At 61.4% G+C, this 11,175-nt stretch overlaps 3 protein-coding genes across 3 annotated transcripts in view; 2 read left to right on the top strand and 1 right to left on the bottom strand.

Moving 5' to 3' along the window:
- Window positions 1-870: 870 nt before the first annotated feature.
- Window positions 871-2,802, top strand: Ifi30 (interferon, gamma-inducible protein 30; the record flags this gene model as incomplete). The annotated part of the gene is given in 6 exon segments (XM_013507264.1): window positions 871-1,053; window positions 1,134-1,208; window positions 1,275-1,367; window positions 1,967-2,119; window positions 2,350-2,403; window positions 2,504-2,802. Coding segments are annotated over 6 exon segments (624 nt in total), but the record flags the coding sequence as incomplete, so codon positions are not given.
- A 2,650-nt stretch (window positions 2,803-5,452) lies between these two features.
- Mpv17l2 (MPV17 mitochondrial membrane protein-like 2) lies at window positions 5,453-7,470 on the top strand. Its single transcript, XM_005409561.2, has 5 exons — window positions 5,453-5,759; window positions 5,983-6,153; window positions 6,471-6,547; window positions 6,706-6,834; window positions 7,081-7,470. The coding sequence occupies exons 1-5, from the start codon at window positions 5,573-5,575 to the stop codon at window positions 7,114-7,116; spliced, it is 600 nt and encodes a 199-aa protein (XP_005409618.1). The 5' UTR covers window positions 5,453-5,572; the 3' UTR covers window positions 7,117-7,470.
- Rab3a (RAB3A, member RAS oncogene family) overlaps window positions 7,450-11,175 on the bottom strand; it is a 4,269-nt gene continuing 543 nt past the window's right edge. The window contains exons 2-5 of the mRNA XM_005409562.2: window positions 10,233-10,460; window positions 9,424-9,542; window positions 8,936-9,060; window positions 7,450-8,081 (exon numbers count right to left, since the gene is read on the bottom strand). Of these exons, the coding sequence (XP_005409619.1) occupies window positions 7,891-8,081; window positions 8,936-9,060; window positions 9,424-9,542; window positions 10,233-10,460 (663 nt within the window). The 3' untranslated portion in view covers window positions 7,450-7,890. The remainder of the gene's footprint in view (window positions 8,082-8,935; window positions 9,061-9,423; window positions 9,543-10,232; window positions 10,461-11,175) is intronic.

The raw sequence follows: 11,175 nt of genomic DNA, 5'->3' as shown, positions 1-11,175 counted from the left end.
CGCCCCGCCGGTGCCACCGCCCGCCCGGGGCTCCCGAGCGCCTGCGGTGTGCCTGTCCCCCCGTGGGGTGGGGATAGGGCTAGGGCCGCCCGCCCGCGTGCCGGCGGGGACAGCAGGCGCGGGGGCAGCCGGAAGTGTGTGCCCGGGGGAAGAGTCATGGGGCGCGTGGGAGCCGGGCCGAGGCTGAGGGGACATGCCGCGCATGCATTAGGCGCCTGCGGTATGCGCAGCCCCACAGGTTGAGTGGAATGCGCAGGCTTGAGCCCTTCTGGCGGGACGCCCCTGCGCCCGGGGTTTTCCATGGTGGGTGCGCATTAAGCGCCCGTTGTTTAGGAGGCTGTCAAGTCCGTTTTTGCAGCCAAATTGAGATCACTTCAGGACACAGTCAAAAGCTGCGTTTTGGTGGGCATGGTGGCACATGCCTGTCATCCCAGCACTCAGGAGGCTGAGGTAGGAGGATCTCGACAAGTTTGAGGCCAGCCTGGGCTATACAGCGAGACCTTGCCTCAAAAACACAAAAGAAAGCTAGGTGGCGCCTGCCTGGCAAGCGCAAGGTCGTGAGTTCGGTTCCCGGTACCGGAGAAAAACCAAAAAAAAAAAAAAAAAAAAAAAAAAGAAAGCTAGGTGGGCTTGGTGGCGGACACCTGTGATCCCAGCGCTCCGGAGGCTGAGGCAGGAGGATCACTAAGCTACATAGTGAATTCAAAGCCAGTCTGTGCTACACAGTGTAAACCCCCCTCCCCCATCACACACACAAAAAATTAAAAATGCAAAAGGAGAAGGTGTAGAGCATAGGCCTGCACCTGGCAGGCTCAAAGGCCTGCGGGGTGCAGCCCGGACTAGGAGGATGACAGAGTGTGCCCTCCCCAGGCGCACGACCTGTGTCTGAGGGGGACCCCAAGGTTGACTCCCGCGGCCCGGGTCGACGTCACCTTGTACTACGAGGCGCTGTGCACGGGCTGCCGCATATTCCTGGTGCGCGATCTCTTTCCTACCTGGCTGCTGGTGCTGGAGATCCTCAACGTCACGCTGGTGCCCTACGGGAACGCCGTGGTGCGCATGCCGGGGAAACAGGCTGGGGCGGGGGGGGGGGGGGGGCGCTGTCACGCGCTCACCGGCTCGGTGTCCCGCAGGAGCAGAGTGTCAACGGGACATGGGTGTTCAAGTGCCAGCACGGCGAGCGGGAGTGCATGCTCAACAAGGTGGAGGTGAGTGCTGCGGGCGCCTGGGGGCCGCGCGGGTCTGCGCTCGGTCTCACCCTGTCCCCCACCCAGGCCTGCGTGCTGGACCAGCTGGAGCAAAACGCTGGCTTCCTGACGGTCGTCTGCCTGGAGGAGATGGATGACATGGAGAAGAACCTGACACCGGTGAGAGGCCCCGTCCTTACTCCAGAGAGGGGACAGAAGGGCCGGTGAAGCTCAGCATTCCCAGCATGAGGGAGGCTGAGGCGGGAAGATCTCAGCACAGGCTTCATCACAAAACTTCCATCTCTAAAGCAGGGGATAGAGGTCTCGGGAAGACCTCCTGGAGGAGCAATCTCTAGCTTTGTTTGCGGGTGGGGGGCGTGCAAGAATATGCATGTGACAGGATACCGTGGAAAATAGCTGCCCAAGGGCTGATTCACCTGCCCTGCTCATTTATTCACTCATCAAACATCCAGGCCACCCAAGGGCCCTTGCCCCAGATACTCCCAGCTTGGCAGGGCCACCGTGGGGCTCCGGGTGTGGAGAGGAGGAAGGGTGTTCCTGGCAGAGGGAACAGAATGCACGGCAGCTCAGAGGGTAGGGAGGTGCCATGGGGGAGAGAAGGTACAGAGCTGAGCTCGGCAGCGCGGATCGGGCGCCTCCTGTTTTCGCGAGCTGCTGCTGGGCGGTGGGGCCAACCGCCCCCCACCGGCGGTGAGGAAGCTGGGGACAGTTGCAGAGATAACGGGGAGGAAGGTGAGGCAAGGCCGTGTGTTTCCCAGTGTCTGCAGCTGTACGGGCCGAACGTGACGGCGGACAGCATCATGGCGTGCGCCTCCGGGGAGCGCGGGACGCAGCTCCTGCACCGCAACGCGCAGCTCACGGACGCCCTGCAGCCGCCGCACAAATACGTGCCCTGGGTCCTCGTCAACGGGGTAAGGACCGGGGAGGTGCGCGCCTGGCGTCCCAGCGCTCCAGCAGGCTGAGGCAGGAGCATCTCCAGTTGGTGCCCAGCACGGACGACTTGGTGATTTAAGGAGACTGTTTCCAAAACCGGGCATGCGGCTCAGCGCCAAGCTTGCTGAGCAAAGGCGCCTGGGCTCCACCCCCACACCGCGCAGGAAGGGGCAAACGGAGATGCGGGGCCTTCTCTTATTTCATGCAGAAACCTTTGGAAGACCCGAGCCAGCTCCTGAGTCTGGTCTGCCAGCTGTACCAGGTAAGCTGGGCACGGAGCCTGGGGCGGCCCTGCAGCTGGGGGCAGAGGTGGGGTGGTCCTGTGGGGATGCTTGCGCTCCAAGGCACCCTCCTCTCTCCAGGGCCAGGACAAGCCGGACATCTGCTCCTCCTTGGGCAGCACCCACAGGGAAGTCTGCTCCAGATGAGGGCCAGGAGCCTGCGGGAGCCCACGGAGAAAGAACAAGAGCCCCACTGCCCCCTTCCCTCCTTTCCATCTCCAAGCTCAGCAGAAACACCCCCTCATGAAGAACTCCTACACATCCCACAGAGCCCATACCCAAAATCCCCTCCTGTGTTCAAGAATCTTGCCTCGATGACAGTGGTGCTAAATCAAAATTCATTTGATAAATAATAAACCATTTTGGCTGTTGTGATTCATTCTTTCTGGGTTTTGTTTTTGTTCTTTTCTTTGTGTTGTTTTTTGAGACAGGGTCTCACTGTGTATTCCAGATGGTCTTCAGACTCAAACTTGACCAGCCTCCTGCCTCAGCCTCCTCAGTGCTGAGATGAGAGGACCCCTTTATCCCCCAGGCCACTAGCATCTGCCCCTGGTGCACGGGGTACCTTGCCCTGGTATTCCAGGGGCCAGATTGTACTGCATCTTGGAGGAAAAATTCCAAAATGGCAAAGGGAAAATTTTAAAATTAAAAAAAAGCACACAAAAAACCTGAAGTTGTGGCTTATCTGAGGGATCCGAGACCTTCATCAGCAGAGGCCCCTCACGCAGCAGCTGCAGCTGCAGTGACTCAGACACAGACCCAGTTTGCCCAAGAAACCCTTCCTCCTGCACCCACGGAGCTCGCAGCAAAGGGGGAAGTCCGCGGCGCTTTCTTGGAAATGAGAGGGCTCGCCGACTGTCTGTCGAGGTGTGCGGCTCCGGTTCCCAGCGGATCATCGGCGCTGCGGTCTGGAAAGGGCGGGCTTCAAAGGAAAAGCGTTCAGCAGGAAAGTGCTCGCCTGGCCGCCGGGCTCCTGGCCTGGGCAAAGTCCATGTCAGAGGAGACGGCAGCGCTGAGGCCGCGCTGACTCTCCCGCCCGCTGCTCAGCACCCCGCTCGCCTGGCCTCCCGACCTTTCTGGGCCTCGGCCTCCGCCGCCCGGCCTGAGCGTGTCGTCCCTCGACCCAGGCCCGGGCTGCCGACCCGCCCAGCGCAGCCTGAGTGGACCTGCCGTTTCTCGAGCTACTTCTGCTTTCTTTAATTCTGTGCTTTGTTCCACTGCCATCCTGGACGGGACACTGGCAGTTTGGCTCTCTCGTGGGGTCATGTGGTAATCTATAAATGGATTACTGGTTGCTGGCTAGCAGACAACTGGAAGATGAATTGAGCATCTATGCCAGGAGTGGGGGTGCAATCCGCGCACCCAGGAGGCTGAGGCAGGAGGACGCAGGAGGATCTACAGGAGGTTGAGGCCAGCCTGGATCAGACAGACCCTATCTCAAAAACCCCAAACTAAAACAGACACACCTTTATTGTGAAGCCAGGCTCCGTGGCACACGCCTGTAACCCCAGCACACCCGGAAAGCCACAGCAAGAGGATGCCCTGAGGCCAAGAGTTTGACACCAGCCTGGGCAACACAGTAAGACCCTGTCTCCAAAATAATGAACGAGAGGGGCTGGGGACTTAGCTCAGCGGCAAAGCTCCTGCCTGGCAAGCGCAAGGTCGTGAGTTCGGTTCCCGGTACCAGAGAAAAACCAAAAAAAAAAAAAAAAAAATGAATGCACTTAGTGTGGATGTAGAGTGTCTGCTTTTTCCTTGCGACATACTGTGTGAGAAACATTTTAGCTGAGGGGCCATGCAAAACCAGAGGGCAACAGGATCAGGCCTGCCGACAGTACCGTGAAGCGTAGAGAACAGATATAGATTTCCACTGAAACACATGGTTTCCCACAAGTACACAGAGGGTCAAAAAGAGGATCCCTGGCTTGCGCAGCCGCGCTAAGTTGCTGAGACATCAATTATTGCAGGACACAAGCTGCCAAAGTGTCTCCAATGTTTTGATTTTTATTCCTTATTCCTCTTTGTGGTGCTGGGGAGGGAACCCAGCATCTCGAGAACGTTGGCAAGCATTTTCCGGATGAGCTACACCTCCAGGGCCTTTTCAGGATTTATTTGGAAACGGGGTTTAGCTCAACTGCCCAGAGTAATCTTGAATTTGCTATCCTCCTGCCTCAGCGTCCAGAGAAGCTCAGATTCCGAACCTGTAGCACCTCTTCCGGTCGTTTCATTTTATTTTTATTTGGTTTTTGAAACAAGGTCTCACGGGGCTGGGGATTTAGCTCAGCTGCACCGCGCCTGCCTGGCAAGCACGACGTCGTGAGTTCGATTCCCGGCACTGGAAAAAAAAGAAAGAAAGAAAGAAAGGATGTCTCACTATGTAGCTGAGGCTGTCTTGAACGCTCTATGTAGCCCAGGCTGGCCTCAAACTCAGGGAGATCCTCTTGTCTCAGCCTCCTTAGTGTTGGGTTTACAGGCGTGCACAACATCCGGCTGTTTTTACTATTCTTCTCCTTCTTCTTATTATTATTCAAGAGATTCAGCTCCCTCTCCTCCCACTGGCGGAAGGCTCAGGATAGACTTTTGCCACCTGCGCAGGTCACAAGACCGACCATCGAGTAACTCCAGGAGAAACTGAAATCTGCATGGCAACTAGACCCGAAAGCGTGGTACCTGTCTCAGATTGGCCATCTTCGATTTAGGAGGCGGGGCTACAGCCCCTGATTTGCTAGCGCAGTCCCGGTCTGCGGTTGGCTGTTACTTTAAGTAGGGATGTAGCTACAGGCGTTCTTCTGCCAGTGTATAAATGAGCAGGGAAACAAAGGTGCAACGTCACCACTTGGCTGCATGACGCTTGTCTGCGATTGGTCCATCAGCTGGGGAGGCGGTGCACATTCGCGTTCGCGATCTACCGACCTTGGAAAAGCACGACTACTTTTTATTGGCCAATACTTCTCGGGGAAGGATAAGTGTGGCCCGAGACGATCAGCGATTGGTTAGTGCCATTTGGGGCGGGCACGCGGAGCGCGAAGAGAGTGGATCGGTGACCTCCGGCGTGGGTGGGCACTAGGAGCGCGGTAGGGACTCACGATTGGCCAAGGCAACTGGGGCGGGGCGAAGCGCAGCCGCGCGCCGGTTCCGGTCCGGGCGGCGATGGCGCCGGGTTCCTGGCGGTGGGTGCGCGGTGTCTGGGCGGCGGGGCAGCCGCTGTTCCAGGGCCGCGCGCTGCTCGTCACCAACACGCTGGGCTGCGGCGTGCTCATGGCGGCCGGGGACGGCGCGCGCCAGGCCTGGGAGATCCGTGCGCGGCCCGGTCAGACGTTCAGCCCGCGGCGCTCAGGTGAGGCCCGGGCTACTGCTCCGCCCTCCGCCCTCCGCGCAGATCCGGGGCCCCCAGGCCGGACGGGCGGGCGTGGCCCCGACCCCTGGCCTCGGCCCCCCTCCGCCCCCTGCGCCCCGGGTCTTGCCCTCCGAGCCCCGGCGCAGCCGTGCCTAGCGCGGGGCTGGGGCATCGCGTCCCGGGAGGGCGCGGGCGGTGTTGTGCCTGACGCTGCCGCCCGCAGCCCGCATGCTCGCCGTGGGCTGCAGCATGGGCCCGTTCCTGCACTACTGGTACCTGTGGCTGGACCGCGTCCTCCCCGCCGCCGGCCTGCGCGGCCTCCCGAACGTCGTCAGGAAGGTGCTCGTGGACCAGCTGGTGGCCTCCCCGCTGCTGGGCGCCTGGTACTTCCTGGGTACGGACGGGAGCGGACCCCGGGGGCGGCGAGGCGGCGGCAGTGCTGACCCGACGGGCCCGGGCCGACAGGGCGCGCGACGCCGGGTGGGTGGGACGCGCTCTGCGGAGCGGACAACGCAGGGACCCCAGCCCGCGCCCGGCCTGCGAGCTCGGCTTCCCCGTCGGGAAGGGGCCTTGGGAGACGGGCTTCCCACCCCGGCTGCTCTCCGCGTGCGTGCGTGTGCGTGTGTCACTGCCCCCTGTCCCGCCCATCACGCCTGCCCGTCATCCCGCCATCGCAAGAGCCGGCGGCCTGACCTTCGCTTTCCTTCCCAGGCTTGGGCTGTCTGGAGGGCCAGACGCTGAGCCAGAGCTGCCAGGAGCTGCAAGAAAAGTTCTGGGAATTCTACAAGGTGGGAGGGGCCCGCGCAGGCCCCGCCCCTCGCCGGCCCAGGCCCCGCCCCTCGCCCCTATCTAGCCCACCTCCCAAAGCCCTGCCCCCGCCCCAATGCCCCGCCCCTTGTCGACAGGCCCCGCCCCTAGCCCCTATCCAGCCCACCTCCCAGAGCAGGCTGACTGGTGCGTGTGGCCGGCGGCGCAGCTGGTGAACTTTCTCTTCGTGCCCCCCCAGTTCCGGGTCACCTACGTGAACAGCCTGACGCTGGGCTGGGACACGTACCTGTCCTACCTGAAGTATCGGGTGAGCTCGGTGGGCATGGGTGGCCCAGGCGCCCGGGGGACTGCTGGGGGGCACTTGTGTCGGCCCCACAAGGCACTGCAGCTGCAGCAGGAGAGGGTGACCTGTGCCATGGCCGTCGTACCCACAGTGGGCGGTCTGGTGCCGGACCCGGTGCCACTGTGACCACGTGTCCCTGTGCGACTCGAGTGCAGGGACTGGCAGGGCGTGGAGGGGGCACCCGGCAGTGACTGAGCCTCTGTGTGACAGATCCCGGGGGCCCTGGCGCCCCAGGCTGGGGATTGAGCCGCCGTGCCCAGGACTGGATGCCGGACAGGGCGGGCCGCCTCGGAGCGACCCACTTCCGCCAGAAGAGGACGGATTCCTCCAGCTTCGGATCCTGCGCCCCAGACGGGCCTCCGCTCCCCGGCTGATCAGCTCGAGCTCGCCACACAGCCCAGCCAGCCCGGAGCCCCAGGCCCGCATCCCTGCCGCGGCCTGGCTCCTGCCATGAGCAGGCGGCCATCCCAGGGCACCCCGCCAGAGCGGCCTGCGGTCTCCGGCTCGCACTGAGAACCCCATTAAATTGCGATCCCGGGCTCCCGGTGCCCCAGGGCGGCCACGCACAGGGACACCGCGTGGTCCATTCGCTTTATTGGAGTGAGTGGTGTCGAGACATTTCCTAGGGGTCTGGGGGCACATTTGACACATGACGTCAGAACAGGTCTGGGGGGCCCGTGGCACCCCACCCACCCAGGAAGCTGGGACTGTGGGAGCATGGAGCCGCAGCCTTGCCAGACGCTGACCCCCTGGTCCACAGGGTCCCCAGAGCGTGGCCTGGACCCCCAGAGCCCAGGGCAGGCAGGCAGCCACCTCCTGTCACCTTTTAGCCTGCTCCAGGTGTCACCTGGCCCCCTCTTCACATCCAGCGACTGTGATGGGGGATTAGAAAAACCAACGGGGAGACGGGAGCCGGAGGAGCAGGGCAGGGCATCGTCAATAAATAAATAAATAGCTACGATAATAAATAGGGGCGGGGCAGCTGGGGGGGCGGCCGCCCCTGGAGGGGGGGCGGGGCCCTCAGCAGGCGCAGTCCTGGTGCGGCGGCGCCTGCTGGTCGCTGAGCTGCGGGCCCTGCTTGGCGCCCGTGACCGCGGGGTCGGCCGTGTCCAAGGACTCGGACATCTTCTCGCAGATGACGTCCACCAGGCGCTCGAAGGTCTGCTTCACGTTGATGTTGTCCTTGGCGCTCGCCTCAAAGAACTCAAACCCTAGGGTAGGCAGAGCGGGACGCCACATGGCATGCATGAGTCTGCTGCCCTCCTGGCCCGCCGGCACCCTCGGCCTGGCCCAGAGTCCTGGCAGTCGGGGTACCCGCACCCCACACTCGCCACAGCTCCTGCTGCGCTCACAGTCCCTGCCCCAGGTTTTTTTTGGTCTTTTTGGGGTGTTTTTTTTTTTTCTTCCTGTACCAGGAATCGAACTCACGACCTTGCCCTTGCCAAGCAGGTACTGTGCCGCTGAGCTAAATCCCCAGCCCCTTTTTTGGTCTTTTTGAGACAGGGTCTGGCTATGCAGTTCAGGCTGGCCTTGAGCTCACTTTGTAGCTCAGGCTGGTCTCAGCTTGCAACGATCCTCCTGCCTCAGCCTCCCAAGTGCAGGGATTACAGACGTGGGCCACCACACCCAGCCCCTGCCCCAGTTCTGATCAAGGCCTGTGACTGACATTTCCCCCAATGGGGCCCCCTCTTCCAGCCATGTAGAGTGTGGCACAGAGGACCTCTCTCCCTCTCTCTGGCCTTTGTTTGCTCTGTAACCTACCTACACCACAGCCTTGTTCTGCCGTGGACTACCCCCGTCCAAGTCATGCCTTTCAGTCACAAAGCAAGACACTCCTTTCAGGTGCCTAGCACCTCCCAACATGAAGCCAGACAGTGAGGTCATCAGGAAGAATCACTTTCTCTACAGTGAACTCCTATATATCCATTAAAACCCATCTCCACAGCTCCTGGACCTGCCCATTTGCAGAAAGTGTAAACTTCTGGGATTCAGATCTGTGCCCTGTCCTGGCTCACTGTACACCTTAGGTGCATCTCTCCCCCTTGGTGGCCTGCGTGGCACTCACCGAGGTGGTCAGCCAGCTGCCGGCCACGCTCTGAGGACACCACCCGCTCGTCTTCCATGTCACACTTGTTGCCCACCAGCAGCACCTGGGCGTTGTCCCATGAGTAGGTCTTGATCTGAGTAGACCTGCAGGAGTCAGCCATGGTGTTTACACAGGCAGACAACCAGCCCTGGCCTGAGGACTCAGGCTCTGACCACCGAGCCACACCCCCAGCTCCATTTAATTTATGTCTGAGACAGGGTCTCACTATATAGCTCAGACTGGCCTTGAACTCATTATGTCGCCTAGGCTGCCCTCAGACCCACAGAGATCCTCCTGCCTCAGCCTCCCACGGGCAGAGATTCCCGACTTGCACATCAGACCCATAGGGCCTGGCAGGTCCCATGGCTTCTGTCCTCCCCCTCAAGATTTCCAGTTCCCCTCCATGTTCACAGCTCTTCCCTCTGGACCCTCCTCCCTGAGCCGGGCCGAGCCGGCCAAGGCCTCACCAGTCCTGCACGGCGTTGAAGGACTCCTCGTTGGTAATGTCGTACATGAGGATGAAGCCCATGGCGCCGCGGTAGTAGGCGGTGGTGATGGTACGGTAGCGCTCCTGCCCTGCTGTGTCCTGCAGGGAAGGAACTGGGGCTCAGGACCCAGGGCACAGTGTGGCTGAGCCTGTGCAGCCCGGCTGGGACAGAGACAGGGACCGCAGGCAGGTTCCCTGGAGCACTCTGCGGAGTCGACTTGCCTCCACACGCCCTCAGTCACTCAACAAACACAATTGTGCTGGGCCCCATGTGGGTACAGGGGGCGCAGTGTTAACCAGGGGACGTCAATCTCTGCCCTCCTGGGACAGTAACAGCCACACAAGTGCAGCCTGATGGGGCACAGCAAGGGCGAGAAAAAAGAGGGAAGGAGGAAAAGGAGATGGGGAGCAGGTGTAAGACCGGAAGAGCCAGGCATGGTGGTGCACTGGGGAGGCTGAGGCAGGAGGATCACAAGTTCAAACCCCGCCAGGGAAAGTTGGTGACTTATTGAGGCCTTGTATCAAAACAAAAATCAAACACCTGAAGGGTAGGTGAGGCATTCTACGCACTATGGAGGGACCGTCCTGTGGGGGCTACCCTCAGCCCTCTGCGGGGCACCGTACCAGGGGAGGAGACCCAGCTGACCCTCATGCCAGGCAAGGCTGAGGATGTTGAAGGTGTGAGCTGGGATCAGGTGCTATGGCACACCCGGTCCAGGCCAGGGTGGGAATGAACGCAAAGCAAAGGGGGCGAGCCAGACTGCTTTTCGGGGTGAGGCCCCCACCCACCCAGATCTGCAGCTTGATCCTCTTGTCGTTGCGGTAGATGGTCTTGACCTTGAAGTCGATGCCCACGGTGCTGACGAAGGCGGGCGTGAAGGAGTCGTCCGCGTAGCGGAAGAGGAAGGACGTCTTCCCCACGCTGCTGTTGCCGATGATCAGGATCTTGAACATGTAGTCAAAGTTCTGGTCCGAGGACTCCTTCTGCCCATAGCGAGAGTCTGTGGCAGACGCCATCTGCGGATGCGAGGGGACGGTGTGAGGGGCTCCCCGAGTTCCCCCTGCCAGGCTGGAGAAGGCTGCGGGGTGCAGCTTCCCCTGAGCCCGTAGGGAGCCCCAATATTCATGGGGTCCCCAGCAGTCTCGCTGTGACCTTGAAAGGTTTCTAAACAAGGGTTCAAGGAGATGTGAGTAGCGACACCCCTGTACCCCAGGTGAGGCTGTGACCCTAAACCCTGTACCAGGGCATGGGGGCGTGGGACTGGGACTAGCCACCCCCATTAACTGTTCCTGGCGCTGGGGACAGGGCACTCCCGAGGCTGCAGCCAGCCTGCCTCAAGCCCCTGGGCTGAGACCTCCATTGAGGCCGCTGCGCAGCACCACGTGACAGAGGCGGGGCATGCACCACTCACGTGCACCTCGCACCCGCACACGCCCTGCAGACGCGAGTGTGCAAGCCCCCAAGGCCACAAAGGGGGAGGCGCCACCCCTGTCCACACCTTAACCTGCGCATGGGAACGTGCAGACCCACCCGGCGCCCGGCTCCCTGCACCCACGCAGGCCTGCGCGTCTTTGTCACCCACCCGGACACGGGGCTCTGCGCACACACAGGCACGTCCACGCGCTTCCCTGCACACGATGCGGCTGGCGCACACCTGGGCACTGACCCCGACCACATCACGCGGACAGACCTAGATCCACGCGCAAGTGTGCACAACCCGCGGCACAGGGG

The sequence above is a fragment of the Chinchilla lanigera genome, unplaced genomic scaffold, assembly GCF_000276665.1.
Source record: "Chinchilla lanigera isolate Chin_1 unplaced genomic scaffold, ChiLan1.0 scaffold00123, whole genome shotgun sequence".
Lineage (NCBI taxonomy): Eukaryota > Metazoa > Chordata > Mammalia > Rodentia > Chinchillidae > Chinchilla > Chinchilla lanigera.
This window is presented reverse-complemented; position numbering and strand designations above follow the sequence as displayed.